The 15837-nt window shown below is 40.2% G+C and overlaps 1 protein-coding gene across 1 annotated transcript in view; it reads left to right on the top strand.

Annotated features, from left to right (window-relative positions):
- The first annotated feature begins 220 nt into the window (after positions 1–220).
- The window catches only part of LOC126412208 (sterol regulatory element-binding protein 1), a 96654-nt gene continuing 81037 nt past the window's right edge, over positions 221–15837 (top strand). Inside the window, exons 1-6 of the mRNA XM_050081691.1 lie at positions 221–342; positions 914–1134; positions 1380–1667; positions 14152–14314; positions 14449–14639; positions 14803–15075. Coding sequence (XP_049937648.1) covers positions 222–342; positions 914–1134; positions 1380–1667; positions 14152–14314; positions 14449–14639; positions 14803–15075 — 1257 coding nt within the window. The 5' untranslated portion in view covers position 221. The remainder of the gene's footprint in view (positions 343–913; positions 1135–1379; positions 1668–14151; positions 14315–14448; positions 14640–14802; positions 15076–15837) is intronic.

The raw sequence follows: 15837 nt of genomic DNA, 5'->3' as shown, positions 1-15837 counted from the left end.
GCAAGCACTTGTGTCTACAAACACTTTCTGTACAGACAAGTTGGCGCAAATATTTGAATGTGGAAATTGCTGTTCTGTGCTACACACAAACTGTTCGACTGCTGTGCCACAACAATACCTTCAATTCCAACTTCTACGCACATCGCCTGTGACGTAAAATCGTCTGATTCCTAGCGTCCACGCCATTGGCTGACGAAAGGTGTTTTGATTAATTCGTAAACATGGCGGACCCGGGAGGGTGGAATGTTTCACAGCAACAGGAGTTGGCAGAGTATGATAACGAGAACAGCTTCGCGATGATGAGTGACACGTTTAATATCAGCGACATTAACAACCTAGATGGTAATCAACAGTGTAGACTCATGTCATTTTCAGTGAAACTTGCTTGGTACTTGTTTAAGTTCGTCTGCTGAACGTGGAGTTTGGTTTCTCGTTTCTTTTTTTTCCCCCTTTGCAGTGACATACCAATCATAGCACGCAGCACGTGCTAGTGTTCTGCAAGAATGTGTTGATATTTTGTTGTGTTTATTTATATATTAATTTTCTTTTATGTACGCGCTTGTGCTGCAGTAATCACGGTTGTCGGTTGCACATGTTACAAATATTGGGACTGATATATCACTATATTGCTTGTCGTGTTGGTAGAAAGAGAATTGTTTTTTAATCAAACGTACAGTGTCTTATTAACATTTAAACATGATTAATCGTAAAAATATAAAGTGTGCCATTACGAGGAGAGAAGAGACAGTGACTATTCGTAGCAGCATTACCTAGTAAAGTATGCCGTTTCAGTTATTACTAGTAGTATTCTTTAGAAGTATTATATAGATTGTCGCAGAACTCATATGAAATTTAGCGACACTTATGTATGACATATTTTTTCTTGATATTAGGAGTTTATTATATTTTGCAGATCTGATATCAAACTGCGAGAATGAGTTGTTCTCCAAGAACAGTAACATATTTGCCGATGACGCCCTATTGTCGCAACTGACCGAAGAAGATGAATCATTTGACTTTATGAACGTATCGAGCTCTGTGCCATTTCCAAATACTGTCGTTCAGCAACAGGCAGTGGATCATCAGAAAACAGCTCCACAACTTCAGAACTCTGGACTGGCATTTCAGCAACAAGTAAACTAATGACAGATCTGTTTTTGTTCCTTTGTTTGCAGTTAAAATGCAACATATTGCTTGTATTTTGTCAATTGTTATTTGTTCATTATTCATGTAATATAGATAGTTACAAGGTAGAACAAAGTCATTCCTTTGTTGTGTGAGTGTAATGATGAATGGGCAGTTCTTGTGTTATTCATAAGGAGAAAACTGAATACTGTGATGTAAGTATGCTATTTACCAGTACTTTATTTGCTATTTAGATTTCGCAGACAACTAGGAGCCAAACCGCAATACCAACATGCGTCTCTCAGACGTCTCTTCAGCAGACACCAAAGTTGTTGCATCCAGCTACCCAGCAAGCAACTCCTGCTGGACCTCGCATTCAATATGTTCAGCCACGTAAGCAACAGCCTATAGTGAAGCAAGTGGCACCAGCTCCCACTACACAAAAAACTACTGTTCCTGTGCTACAGAAGGTTCCAGGCCAGTTAAATCAACTTCTCACTCTTCAAGGAATGGGACAAGTTTCGTCTGATAAAGTGCAGCAGGTAAGTAGGACATGACAAACCAGTCGCCATTCAATAGCATTTGCTGTTCACGTGCTTTACGTTGGCCCTTCTTTGATTGGTGGAAGTTGACCAACCTCTTGCCATGTAACTGTAGTGGGATCAAGATGAATGTTCAGTAGGCCTACAAGTCATTGGCTTTGGCCAATGACATAATGTTAATGGCTACTTTAAGATCACCTTTTGGTGCATGTATACAGTTTTGTTGTTTATTGGCTAAACTAACGAATGTGGAACAATAGGAAAACGGGTTTTGGTGATACCGATTTGTAGCTTAGTCCAAGGTATAGGTTAGGCTGGAAGGTAACAAATCCGTAGCTTGGCCCATTCGAAAAATCATCAATAAAATCACGTCATAGTCACCATATTGTTTACGCCATTTGCCATATTTCTTAGGTCACCGGCCAAAGTTGATGCTAGTGATTGTTAATACAAAAAATAAGCAAAGAGGTTCTACTTGGTACTTCAGTGACTTGTCATTACCTTCGTGTTACATTAGTGATGGATTAGTACAATACACATTCATTTCTGTTATTAGCTATAAGCTGACTGTTTTGGGAGGCGGAGGAGGGGTTGTCTCGGCAGCCGATCGCGAGCTTCTGCTCCCAGCATACTCTGCTCAGGTGCCTAGTAAAAGTGTGCAATCAGTAATTTAATTTGAAGACCAACATTCGTATTAGGCTTATGTGCCATAAGCCGCCTCTACCTAAAGATTGTCAGTCATAGGTGGTCATGTGTTGAACAAACTAAATTACAAAGTGTCTGTGACCTGATGTGTTCTCATTTCTTTGCATTTCAACTCCGAGCTCTCTCTCCGCTTTGGCCACCCAGCTTGTGGGTTGTATAAAATGTAAACTATACATTATGTCCAACAATGTCTTCAAGCTTCCATTTTATGGTCATTGTTCATGCTACTTATCTGTTTGTGCTGTTCATATTTCTTACAGCTTTTTCAGCCACATTACCCATTTTAGTGTGTATATCATTAAAGAAATATTTGAATTCCATATTAAGTCAGCGGGAGTTGAAACACAGGCTTGTGATACTGACAGTTTTGAATGCTATGTGCATGTGCATTGAATATTATTGAAGTTATACGGACTTAACTGGAACTTGTGACTTGTCTTGTGTAGCATGGATTTTCTGTCTGATTGCGTGGGGAGGGGGGGGGGGATGCAGTCAGCTCTGAAAGACTTTAGACATTGGCAGGGTGGAGATTCAAGCCCTGAGAAGTGACCTGTTTATGATTTCACTGACACTAAACATTACCAAAACATGTACTGTCAAATTAACAGGCGTTCTGTTGAAAAGGGGTTTTGGGTGATAGTTCTTGTTACTAACAACATGAAGAATTCTACAAATGAGAAAATAAGGAGTTTCATTGGGTACATAAATGTAAATATGTAAACTCCAGGATGGAATGTGACAATATTAGAGAAGAAAAGTTGCTGCTCACCTTATAGCGGAGATGCTGAGTTGCGATAAGCACAACAAAAAGGAGGACAATTATGGCTTTCGGCCATTAAGGCCTTTGTCAGCAATAGACACACATACACACACGCACTCACGCAAATGCAACTTGCACACGTCTGCAGGCTTAAAGAACTGAAACTACAGTGCAAGCAGCAGCACCAGTGCTTGATATGAGTGGTCACTGGGTGGGGTTAAGGAGGAGGCTGGGGCAGGGATGGGGAAGGATAGTATGGTGGGGGTGGTGGAAAGTTTAGACAGAGGACAGGAGAGAAGGTGGGGAGGGAAGGGGGTTTAAGTAACAGAAAGGAGAGAAATTAAAAGACTGGTTGTGGTGGTGAAATGACGGCTATGTAGTGCTGGAATGGGAAGAGGGAAGGGGCTGGATGGATGAGGACAGTGACCAACGACAGTTGAGGCCAGGAGGGTTACAGGAACATAGGATGTATTGCAGAGAAAGTTCCCACCTGCGCAATTCAGAAAATCTGGTGTTGGTGGGAAGGATCCATATGGCACAGGGTGTGAAGCAGTCATTGAGATGAGGGATATCGTGTTTGATAGTGTGTTCAGCACAGGGTGGTCCACTTGTTTTGTGACCACAGTTTGTGGGTGGCCATTCAACAGACAGACAGCTTGTTGGTTGTCATGCCTAGATAGAATGCAGAACAGTGGTTGCAGCTTAGCTTGTAAATCACATGACTGGTTTCACATGTAGCCATGCCTTTGATGGGATAGGTGATGTTAGTGACCAGACTGGAGTAGGTGGTGGTAGAAGGATGTATGGGACAGATCTTGCATTTAGGTCTGTTACAGGGCCATGAGCCATGAGGTAAGTGGTTGGGAGCAGTGATTGTGTAAGAATGGGTGAGTATATGGTGTATGTTCGGTAGACGGTGGAATACCACTGAAGGAGTGGTGGGAAGAACATTTCTCATTTCAGGTCATGACGTGAGGTAATCAAAACCCTGGCAGGGAATGTAATTAAGTTGCTCCAGTCCCGGATGGTACTGAGTTACATGGGGAATGCTCCTCTGTGGCCAGACTGTGGGACTTTGGGTGGTGGTGGCATACTGGAAAGATAAGACATGGGAGATTTGGATTTGTACAACGTTGGGTGCATAATTACTGTCAGTGAAGGCTTCATTGAGACCTTTGGTATTCTTTGAGAGGGACTGCTCGTCACTGCAGATGCGATGACCACAGGTGGCTAGGCTGTACGGAAGGGACTTCTTGGTATGGAATGGGTGCCAAGTGTCGAAGTGAAGGTATTGCTGGTGGTTAGTAGGTTTGATATGGACAGAGGTACTGATGTAGCCATCTCTGAGATGAAGGTCAACATCTAGGAAGGTGGCTTGTTGGGTTGAGTAGGACCAGGTGAAGCAAATGGGGGAGAAGTTGTTGATGTTCTGGAAGAATGTGGATAGGGTGTCCTCACCTTCCATAGAGATAGCAAACATGTCATCACTGAATCTGAACCAGGTGAGGGGTTTAGGATTCTGTGTTTTTAGGAAAGCTTCCTCTAGATGGTCCATGAATAGGTTGGCATAGGATGGTGCCATGCAGGTGTCCATAGCCATACACCAGATTTGTTTGTAGGTAATGCCTTCAAAAGAGAAGTAATTGTGAGTGATCATACAGTTAGTCACGGTGACTAGGAAGGAGGATGTTGGTTTAGAATCTATAGGGCGTCTGGAAAAGTAATGTTCAATAGCAGTAAGGCCATGGGCATTAGGAATGTTAGTGTACAGGGAGGTGGCATCAATAGTCATGAACAGGGCACCGTGTGATAGAGGGACAGGAACTGTGGAGAGTCGGTGGAGGAAATGCTTGGTATCTTTTATATAGGAGGATAGGTTCCGGGTAATAGGTTGAAGGTGTTGGTCTACATGAGCAGAGATTCTCTCAGTGGGGGCACAGTAACTGGCCACAATGGGTCGTCTTGGTGGTTGGGTTTATGGTCTTTAGGAAGCATGTAGAAGATGGGAGTGCGGGGAATGATAGGGGTAAGTAGAGTGACGGACTCAGGGTAGAGTTTCTGTGATGGGCCTAAGGATTTGAGTAGTGACTGGAGATCCTGCTGGATTGTTGGAATGGGATCACTGTGGCATGGTTTGTAGGTGGAAGTATCTGACAGCTGATGGAGTCCTTCCGCCACGTAATCCTTGGGGTTCAAAACAACTGTGGTGGAGCCTTTGTCTGCAGGTAGGATTATAAGGTCAGGATTAGTTTTTAGATGGTGTACTGAAGTTCTTTCTGCGGATGTAATGTTAGTGTGTATGTTGAGGGATTTGATGAATGATGGTGAAGCAAGGTTCGAGGTTAAGAAATTCTGGAAAGTTAACAGAGGGTGGTTTGGAGGCAGTGGGGGTGGATCACGGTTGGATAGAGGAGTGAGCTGAGTTGGGCAAGGTTCAGTATAGGTCTTTGTTTGAGTCTCATTGGTTGAGTTGGTGGTGAAAAAGTGTTTCCACTGTACGGACCTGGAGAAGGAGAGAAGGTCTTTAAAAAGCCCTACATGATTGAATTTGGGGGTGGGGCAAAAGGTGCGGCCTTTGTGGAAAGGACTGATATTTCTGTGGGACTAAGGCTTCTGGAGGAAAGGTTCATGACTGTGTTGCAGGTCTGTTTTTGTTGTGCCTATCGCGACTCAGCATCTCTGCTATTTGGTGAGTAGCAACTTTCCTTCTCTAATATTGTAACTATGTAATTTGTAGTTTATGTAAAAAAATATTATGGTACTTGTTTTCTCCATTTCTGAAACAAACTATGACATTCCAACCAGCCTAAACCATGGATATGCTATAGTTAAATATGTAATTACAGACCCTCATTAAAGACAAAAGTTTCTGCATGTGACACATTTGTTGTCGTCACTAAGCCAAAATCAAACTATAATTTTATAATCTAAAATAGACCTTGGGCTACAAAATAGATCTGATGCTACTGTTCTGATGTGATAGCACTGATCAAAAAAATAGTATTGCAATCTTCAAGGTCTAGTGTACAACATGATCCAATCCCTTAACATGCCCATTAATGGTTTTGCTATCTGTACGAGACCTGTTGAGGTCTGGTAAGCAAATTGATCCAAGCCATCACCCACAAGAAAAAACAACATATTGTAAACAAAGAGTGTGAATGAATGACACCTACAACTAAAACACACAAATCGAAATGTTGCAGATGCCATCTACATAGCGTAATTCACACTTACAAGATTATACCAATAGCTCCTGTTGTTCACCAGACTTGATTACAAGTGAGTTACTAGCTAAATATACAGAGGACAAAGTGATGAAAAGTTAAAACTTCATTACCATAAATCATACTTCATGTATGCAAAGGAAAACGTGTACTAAGTACAGAAATAACACATTGAAAGACTGAATAAAAATGTTTCGATTCCTTAGAAGAAAACAAACAGGTAAAGACTGTTAACCCTTAACTCACGGTGTGTGGTCTCTCAGACCGTGCCAGAATTTCTAAGTCGCTCTCATAGGTCAGCTATGGCAGAATGTTTTTATACACCAGCTACCCTCCTTTATTCACAAACCCTACAAATTATTATTGTTAGTTGCGTTATCACCTTATTTGATTGTTACTGACGTGTTGTTGACATGTGATGTGGTCTCCTAGACCACGTCTCATGAAGTACGCACCTATTTTCATCAGTTCAGTACAAAATGTGTTCGCAATAATGTGACAATTTGACGCATTCTAAGTTTGATGAAATTCTTAGTCAGTGGATGGAGAATGGTGTCAATGACATAGAACAAGAAGTATATAAATAACATAATGATTATTCAGTAGCCAGTGATCAGAATTCTGCTAGCGAACTAGAGGACCATTCAGAGGAAGAACTTCAGTACAGTGGTGATGAGGACCTTTCTGTTTCTCCAACAAAATACTTAGTGTTAGTTAAAATTAAATGTGTTCTGAGTGGAGGTAAAGAAAGATGTAGATCTCAGTAGTGAATATTAATTTGGCAGCCTTTCTTTTACTGGCTATTGAGCTCAGTTTTTATATGCAAGTTTAAACCCCGTAAATTAGTTTTATGCGATAATTTGCTTTTTACAGAGATAACATAATTTTTCAGAATGTAAAATTCAGTTCTCTAACAGTTCATTTATGTGTACTATTGAAAAAGCTTCACGGATGTATGTGATTTACAAAAATAAAATTCTGTTGACTTTATTTAGTGCAATAAAATCAACAAGGAGTACCGGTATTGCCCCCCCCCCCCCCCCCCCCCCCCCCCCCCCAATGAACGATGGACCTTGCCCTTGGTGGGGAGGCTTGTGTGCCTCAACGATACAGATAGCCGTACCGTAGGTGCAACCACAACGGAGGGGTATCTGTTGAGAGGCCAGACAAGCTTGTGGTTCCTGAAGAGGGGCAGCAGCCTTTTCAGTAGTTGCAGGGGCAACAGTCTGGATGATTGACTGATCTGGCCTTGTAACATTAACCAAAACGGCCTTGCTGTGTGGTACTGCAAACGGCTGAAAGCAAGGGGAAACTACAGCCATCATTTTTCCCGAGGGCATGCAGCTTTACTGTATGGTTAAATGATGATGGCGTCCTCTTGGGTAAAATATTCCGGAGGTAAAATAGTCCCCCATTCGGATCTCTGGGCGGGGACTACTCAAGAGGACGTCGTTATCAGGAGAAAGAAAACTGGTATTCTACGGATTGGAGTGTGGAATGTCAGATCCCTTAAACGGGCAGGTAGGTTAGAAAATTTAAAAAGGGAAATGGATAGGTTAAAGTTAGATATAGTGGGAGTTAGTGAAGTTCGGTGGCAGGAGGAACAAGACTTCTGGTCAGGTGAATATAGGGTTATAAATTCAAACTCAAATAGGGGTAATGCAGGAGTAGGTTTAATAATGAATAAAAAAATAGGAGTGCGGGTAAGCTACTACAAACAGCATAGTGAACGTATTATAGTGGCCAAGGTAGACACGAAGCCCATGCCTACTACAGTGGTACAAGTTTATATGCCAACTAGCTCTGCAGATGATGAAGAAATTGAAGAAATGTATGATGAGATAAAAGAAATTATTCAGGTGGTGAAGGGAGATGAAAATTTAATAGTCATGGGTGACTGGAATTCGACAGTAGGAAAAGGGAGAGAAGGAAACATAGCAGGTGAATATGGATTGGGGCTAAGAAATGAAAGAGGAACCCGTCTGTTAGAATTTTGCACAGAGCATAACTTAATCATAGCTAACACCTGGTTCAAGAATCATAAAAGAGGGTTGTATACATGGAAGAATCCTGGAGATACTAAAGGGTATCAGATAGATTATATAATGGTAAGACAGAGATTGAGGAACCAGGTTTTAAATTGTAGGACATTACTAGGGGCAGATGTGGACTCTGACCACAATCTATTGGTTATGAACTGTAGATTAAAACTGAAGAAATTGCAAAAAGGTGGGAATTTAAGGAGATGGGACCTGGATAAACTGAATAAACCAGAGGTTGTACAGAGTTTCAGGGACAGCATAAGGGAACAATTGACAGGAATGGGGGAAAGAACTACAGTAGAAGACGAATGGGTAGCTCTGAGGGATGAAGTAGTGAAGGCAGCAGAGGATCAAGTAGGTAAAAAGACGAGGGCTAGTAGAAATCCTTGGGTAACAGAAGATATATTGAATTTAATGGATGAAAGGAGAAAATATAAAAATGCATTAAATGAAGCAGGCAAAAAGGAATACAAACGTCTCAAAAATGAGATTGACAGGAAGTGCAAAATGACTAAGCAGTCATGGCTAGAGGACAAATGTAAGGATGTAGAGGCTTATCTCACTAGGGGTAAGATAGATACAGCCTACAGGAAAATTAAAGAGACCTTTGGAGAAAAGAGAACGACTTGTATGAGTATCAAGAGCTCAGATGGAAACCCAGTTCTAAGCAAAGATGGGAAAGCAGAAAGGTGGAAGGAGTATATAGAGGGTCTATACAAAGGCGATGGACTTGAGGACAATATTATGGAAATGGAAGAGGATGTAGATGAAGATGAAATGGGAGATACGATACTGCGTGAAGAGTTTGACAGAGCACTGAAAGACCCGAGTCGAAACAAAGCCCCCGGAGTAGACAACATTCCATTGGAACTACTGACAGCCTTGGGAGAGCCAGTCCTGACAAAACTCTACCATCTGGTGAGCAAGATGTATGAGACAGGCGAAATACCCTCAGACTTCAAGCAGAATATAGTAATTCCAATCCCAAAGAAAGCAGGTGTTGGCAGATGTGAAACTTACCGAACTATCAGTTTAATAAGTCACAGCTGCAAAATACTAACACGAATTATTTACAGACAAATGGAAAAACTGGTAGAAGCTGACCTCGGGGAAGATCAGTTTGGATTCCATATAAATATTGGAACATGTGAGGCAATACTGACCTTACGACTTATCTTAGGAGAAAGATTAAGGAAAGGCAAACCTACATTTCTAGCATTTGTAGACTAGAAAAAGCTTTTGACAATGTTGACTGGAATACTCTCTTTCAAATTCTGAAGGTGGCAGGTGTAAAATACAGGGAGCGAAAGGCTATTTACAATTTGTACAGAAAGCAGATGGCAGTTATAAGAGTCGAGGGACATTAGAGGGAAGAAGTGGTTGGGAAGGGAGTGAGACAGGGTTGTAGCCTCTCCCCGATGTTATTCAATCTGTATATTGAGCAAGCAGTAAAGGAAACAAGAAAAATTTGGAGTAGGTATTAAAATCCAGGGAGAAGAAATAAAAACTTTGAGGTTCGCCGATGACATTGTAATTCTGTCAGAGACAGCAAAGGACTTGGAAGAGCAGTTGAACGGAATGGACAGTGTCTTGAAAGGGGGATATAAGATGAACATCAACAGAAGAAAAACGAGGATAATGGAATGTAGTCGAATTAAGTCGGGTGATGTTGAGGGAATTAGATTAGGAAATGAGAGACTTAAAGTAGTAAAGGAGTTTTGCTATTTGGGGAGCAAAATAACTGATGATGGTCGAAGTAGAGAGGATATAAAATGTAGACTGGCAATGGCAAGGAAAGCATATCTGAAGAAGAGAAATTTGTTAACATCGAGTATAGATTTAAGTGTCAGGAAGTCGTTTCTGAAAGTATTTGTATGGAGTGTAGCCATGTATGGAAGTGAAACATGGACAATAAATAGTTTGGACAAGAAGAGAATAGAAGCTTTTGAAATGTGGTGCTACAGAAGAATGTTGAAGATTAGGTGGGTAGATCACATAACTAATGAGGAGGTATTGAATAGGATTGGGGAGGAGTTTGTGGCACAACTTGACAAGAAGAAGGAACCGGTTGGTAGGATATGTTCTGAGGCATCAAGGGATCACAAATTTAGCATTGGAGGGCAGCGTGGAAGGTAAAAATCGTAGAGGGAGACCTAGAGATGAATACACTAAGCAGATTCAGAAGGATGTGGGTTGCAGTAGGTACTGGGAGATGAAGGAGCTTGCGCAGGATAGATTAGCATGGGGAGCTGCATCAAACCAGTCTTAGGACTGAAGACCACAACAACAACATACCGGTATTAAAACAACACTTATATATTTGTAACCATTAACGTTATATAACATGAATTAAATTTTCAAATGATGTACAGCTTAAAACTGGGTTTAAAGATAGGGGTCTTGGAGACCACACCTCGTAGTATACGTTACAGGAAATTCACCTTGTGAGTTAAGAGTTAGACAAATGAAACTGAGTTTCCAGATGACGACTTTGGCATAAATAATGATGCATTCAAATCATTGACCACCAGTTTCACTGATGAAATTTTGACAATGCCAGCAACTGCGTATACTGATCAATCACAAATGCATTTTTAGTTATATATTTCAGCCTCAAGATCTTATATGATACCGTTTTGTTGGGTTTGAGTTATTGCCAAGTTAACACCAGAGAATCATCTGATGATTTGGTAATAAGTTGAAACCGATAGAGAGACCATGTATGCAATCAGAGGCTGAAATATATAACAAAAACATAATGTTTATGAGACTGTCTCTGTGTTTCCCTAAGGCATTGTGACTTGTCTAAGATGATTAGATTTACTCCATAAAATAGTGTTTACAAAATTTACAGACTATACTTCCAAAGTGCAACTCTACTAATAATTTTTATAATTTTCTTTAGTTACAAAGTGATGTTCTTCAAGCTGTGATTATGTTTCTTACACTAGTCTTAAAATTTTGTACTAAGTTGGTAGGATCACACTTGAACTGTTTGTGTGTTAGAGATGAGAAATGAAAGTGCATATCTCAGAAACTTTGATGTGCTTTTCTAACAAAGTACGCCTAAAGCGGTCTGCAGTCAGTATGATCATTCAATATTATTAATTTTCTTCCTGTTGTTGTTGTTGTTGTTGTGGTCTTCAGTCCTGAGACTGGTTTGATGCAGCTCTCCATGCTACTCTATCCTGCGCAAGCTTTTTCATCTCCCAGTACCTACTGCAACCTACATCCTTCTGAATCTGCTTAGTGTATTCATCTCTTGGTCTCCCCCTACGATTTTTACCCTCCACGCTGCCCTCCAATACTAAATTGGTGATCCCTTGGTGCCTCAGAACATGTCCTACCAACCGATCCCTTCTTCTGGTCAAGTTGTGCCACAAACTTCTCTTCTCCCCAATCCTATTCAATACTTCCTCATTAGTTATGTGATCTACCCATCTAATCTTCAGCATTCTTCTGTAGCACCACATTTCGAAAGCTTCTATTCTCTTCTTGTCCAAACTATTTATCGTCCATGTTTCACTTCCATACATGGCTACACTCCATACGAATACTTTCAGAAATGACTTCCTGACACTTAAATCAATACTGGATGTTAACAAATTTCTCTTCTTCAGAAACGCTTTCCTTGCCATTGCCAGCCTACATTTTATATCCTCTCTACTTCGACCATCATCAGTTATTTTGCTCCCCAAATAGCAAAACTCCTTTACTACTTTAAGTGCCTCATTTCGTAATCCAATTCCCTCAGCATCACCCGACTTAATTAGACTACATTCCATTATCCTTGTTTTGCTTTTGTTGATGTTCATCTTATATCCTCCTTTCAAGACACTGTCCATTCCATTCAACTGCTCTTCCAAGTCCTTTGCTGTCTCTGACAGAATTACAATGTCATCAGCGAACCTCAAAGTTTTTATTTCTTCTCCATGAATTATAATACCTACTCCGAATTTTTCTTTTGTTTCCTTTACTGCTTGCTCAATATACAGATTGAACAACATCGGGGAGAGGCTACAACCCTGTCTTACTCCCTTCCCAACCACTGCTTCCCTTTCATGTCCCTCAACTCTTATAACTGCCATCTGGTTTCTGTACAAATTGTAAATAGCCTTTCGCTCCCTGTATTTTACCCCTGCCACCTTTAGAATTTGAAAGAGAGTATTCCAGTCAACATTGTCAAAAGCTTTCTCTAAGTCTACAAATGCTAGAAACGTAGGTTTTCCTTTCCTTAATCTTTCTCCTAAGATAAGTCGTAAGGTCAGTATTGCCTCACGTGTTCCAGTGTTTCTACGGAATCCAAACTGATCTTCCCCGAGGTTGGCTTCTACTAGTTTTTCCATTCGTCTGTAAAGAATTCGTGTTAGTATTTTGCAGCTGTGACTTATTAAGCTGATAGTTCGGTAATTTTCACATCTGTCAACACCTGCTTTCTTTGGGATTGGAATTATTATATTCTTCTTGAAGTCTGAGGGTATTTCGCCTGTTTCATACATCTTGCTCACCAGATGGTAGAGTTTTGTCAGGACTGGCTCTCCCACGGCCGTCAGTAGTTCCAATGGAATATTGTCTACTCCGGGGGCCTTGTTTCGACTCAGGTCTTTCAGTGCTCTGTCAAACTCTTCACGCAGTATCGTATCTCCCATTTCATCTTCATCTACATCCTCTTCCCTTTCCATAATATTGTCCTCAAGTACATCGCCCTTGTATAGACCCTCTATATACTCCTTCCACCTTTCTGCTTTCCCTTCTTTGCTTAGAACTGGGTTTCCATCTGAGCTCTTGATATTCATACAAGTCGTTCTCTTATCTCCAAAGGTCTCTTTAATTTTCCTGTAGGCGGTATCTATCTTACCCCTAGTGAGATAGGCCTCTACATCCTTACATTTGTCCTCTAGCCATCCCTGCTTAGCCAATTTTCTTCCTACGCTTCTCATTATAAGTGTACAGTAATATTGGGTGGTATTTATTCTGGTGATTTATTTGTTTATGATATGTAACAAGTCACTTTCTTTAATTGTGATACAATTGTCATTAACTAGATTACAAGCTGCTGCAAGCTTATTGTCAAATGGAGGTGTAACAGTGCTGGTTATACTCAAACATGTGCAGCTAGATGCTATGGTCATGTTACAGGCAGATTAAATGGAAATTTAGTTACTGGCAAGAAGTAGTTTGTGGAATAAGCAGCTCATTACACACGCAAGGTGTAATAACCTTTTCATTTTATGAGCTTTTTGTTACCTGTAACTGAATTTCTGTTATATCCACCAGCACGACTACAGCTTCCAGCTGCACAGGGGTTGTGTTATCTTCCTGTAACACCTTCATCTGATGGTGAGTCTGCAGTGGCGTGAAAACTAGTTTCTGGTACGGGAAATAAATTGTATTTAAAATATGTGATTTGTTGCGCATTATACTCATATAAAAGAAAAAAATGTAGATTGGGAATTTGTATAAATAGCATCAGAGACTTTTAAATTTTGTTCCTAAAGATTTTTAAAACTTTTCTCCTGGCTTTAGGGTGTCCCCCTCTGCACTTAGTGAGCAACAGCTCATAAGAATCATTTTTAACCCCCCACCCCCCATCTGCCCTAACTTCTCATACCATTCCAAAATTATTTTGGTTCCAACAGTTCGCAACTAATTAAGTCATATACTGTTACTTTTTTTTTCTGAGAACAAATTTATTTGTATAGAGGTTTATGGGTTATATTCACTTTTCATTCTTGGATCTCAATTTATAGGTACTTCTCCAAACACAACTCTTAAAATCAGAACCACAGATGACATCAACAGCAGTCATGTACACTACGTCACATGTAACGGGCTCAACAACCAGTCCCTCTCCTGCTGGAACTTCAATACACACACTAGTAAATACTGCCAATGGTACAATTCTTGCTACAGGTGAGGGCTTGGTTTGATGCACCACTTCTTAATTACACTCTCATATCATAACTGAATAGTCCGGATTCATTCATTGATTTGTGCTTTTACTTGACCTGTCAAATGTATTTCATCACTAATAATAACAATTACAGGAATTCCAGTTGTGCTGGACACTGACAAACTTGCTCTCAATGGAATAGCAGCTGTGACTCCAACTACTCGAGAACCGAAGGTGAAGGAAGTAAAGAGAAGTGCTCATAATGCTATTGAAAGACGCTATCGAACAAGCATAAATGATAAAATTATTGAATTGAAAAATATTGTAGTCGGAGTTGATGCAAAGGTTGGTACTTAACATTCCTGAACAAAAATATTTTTCACTTGGATTAGCAATCTTACTCCTCACGACAGAATCCATGTCGTGTGGAATAGCTAATAACAATAATGCAGAATACATTTTTATGTCATTGGTCACAGATTGTGGTATTTTATTTATTTTGTTGCAGTTAAATAAATCAGCAATTTTACGTAAGGCCATTGATTATATCAGATACCTCCAGAATGCAAATGCAAAGTTAAAGCAAGAAAATATGTCTCTAAAAATGAGTGCTCAGAAGCAGTCCTTACAAGAGCTGCTGAAGCCAGAAAGTGTGAAGTCTGAAATGTTCATTGATGGGGAGATTACACCACCACAGTCAGACATTTCTTCTCCATCGCTTTCACCACCTCATTCGGACAGTTCTGTACCACCATCACCTGAGAATTCATTTGAAATGGAGGTATGTTATTGCTTTGTTAAACTCTTATGTCTTCAGACATATGTATAATAGATATCGCTTTCTAACAGACGGAAGGTTTTGATATGTTTGAGTCACTTGCTGGTACCAATGAAGTAACAGATACATTTTCATTTCAGGTATTATTTACACTCTCTCTTCTCTTCTCTCTTCTCGTAAGACATAATTTTAAACTTTTTTCTGTGTCACTGCTATAGTCGAGTCAGCGTAAGTTGATCCTTGACAGTTGCAATGGGCTGGGCAGCACAGCTTCATAGGCCTATCACAACAAAAGAACATAACGCGATTTAATAACGCCTCATTGTTACCACAGCTCTGTAGATGGGATCTTCCTTCGCAATCTCTACTGCAGTGTCTTGTGAAAATGTAAAAGTTTCTTTTGGTTATTTTATGTAATAAGTTATGTATTTGTTGTGTGTTCATTCTCTTAGCTAGTGGTTGAGAAATTACGGTCACAAAGAATGTAAACTGAGTGCTATTTCTCATATCACACCAGCCAACCGATATTATTTATTCATTTCAGTGTTAAATCCTACTAGACAATTCTTTTCATAAAGTAAACTTAATTTGAAAAACTAAACTGAACACTGGAATGTTTTGTGTCATAATGATGAGATAGCAGATATTATTTATCGCACACATTATAAGATTTGAACTGTATCAGTAATAGATGGCGTATCTACTCTTAATTTGGGCAGAAACTGGATTATGCATCATTGGGCAAAAACTGGATTGTGTATCAGT

The sequence above is a fragment of the Schistocerca serialis genome, chromosome 7 (genome assembly GCF_023864345.2).
Source record: "Schistocerca serialis cubense isolate TAMUIC-IGC-003099 chromosome 7, iqSchSeri2.2, whole genome shotgun sequence".
NCBI lineage: Eukaryota > Metazoa > Arthropoda > Insecta > Orthoptera > Acrididae > Schistocerca > Schistocerca serialis.
This window is presented reverse-complemented; position numbering and strand designations above follow the sequence as displayed.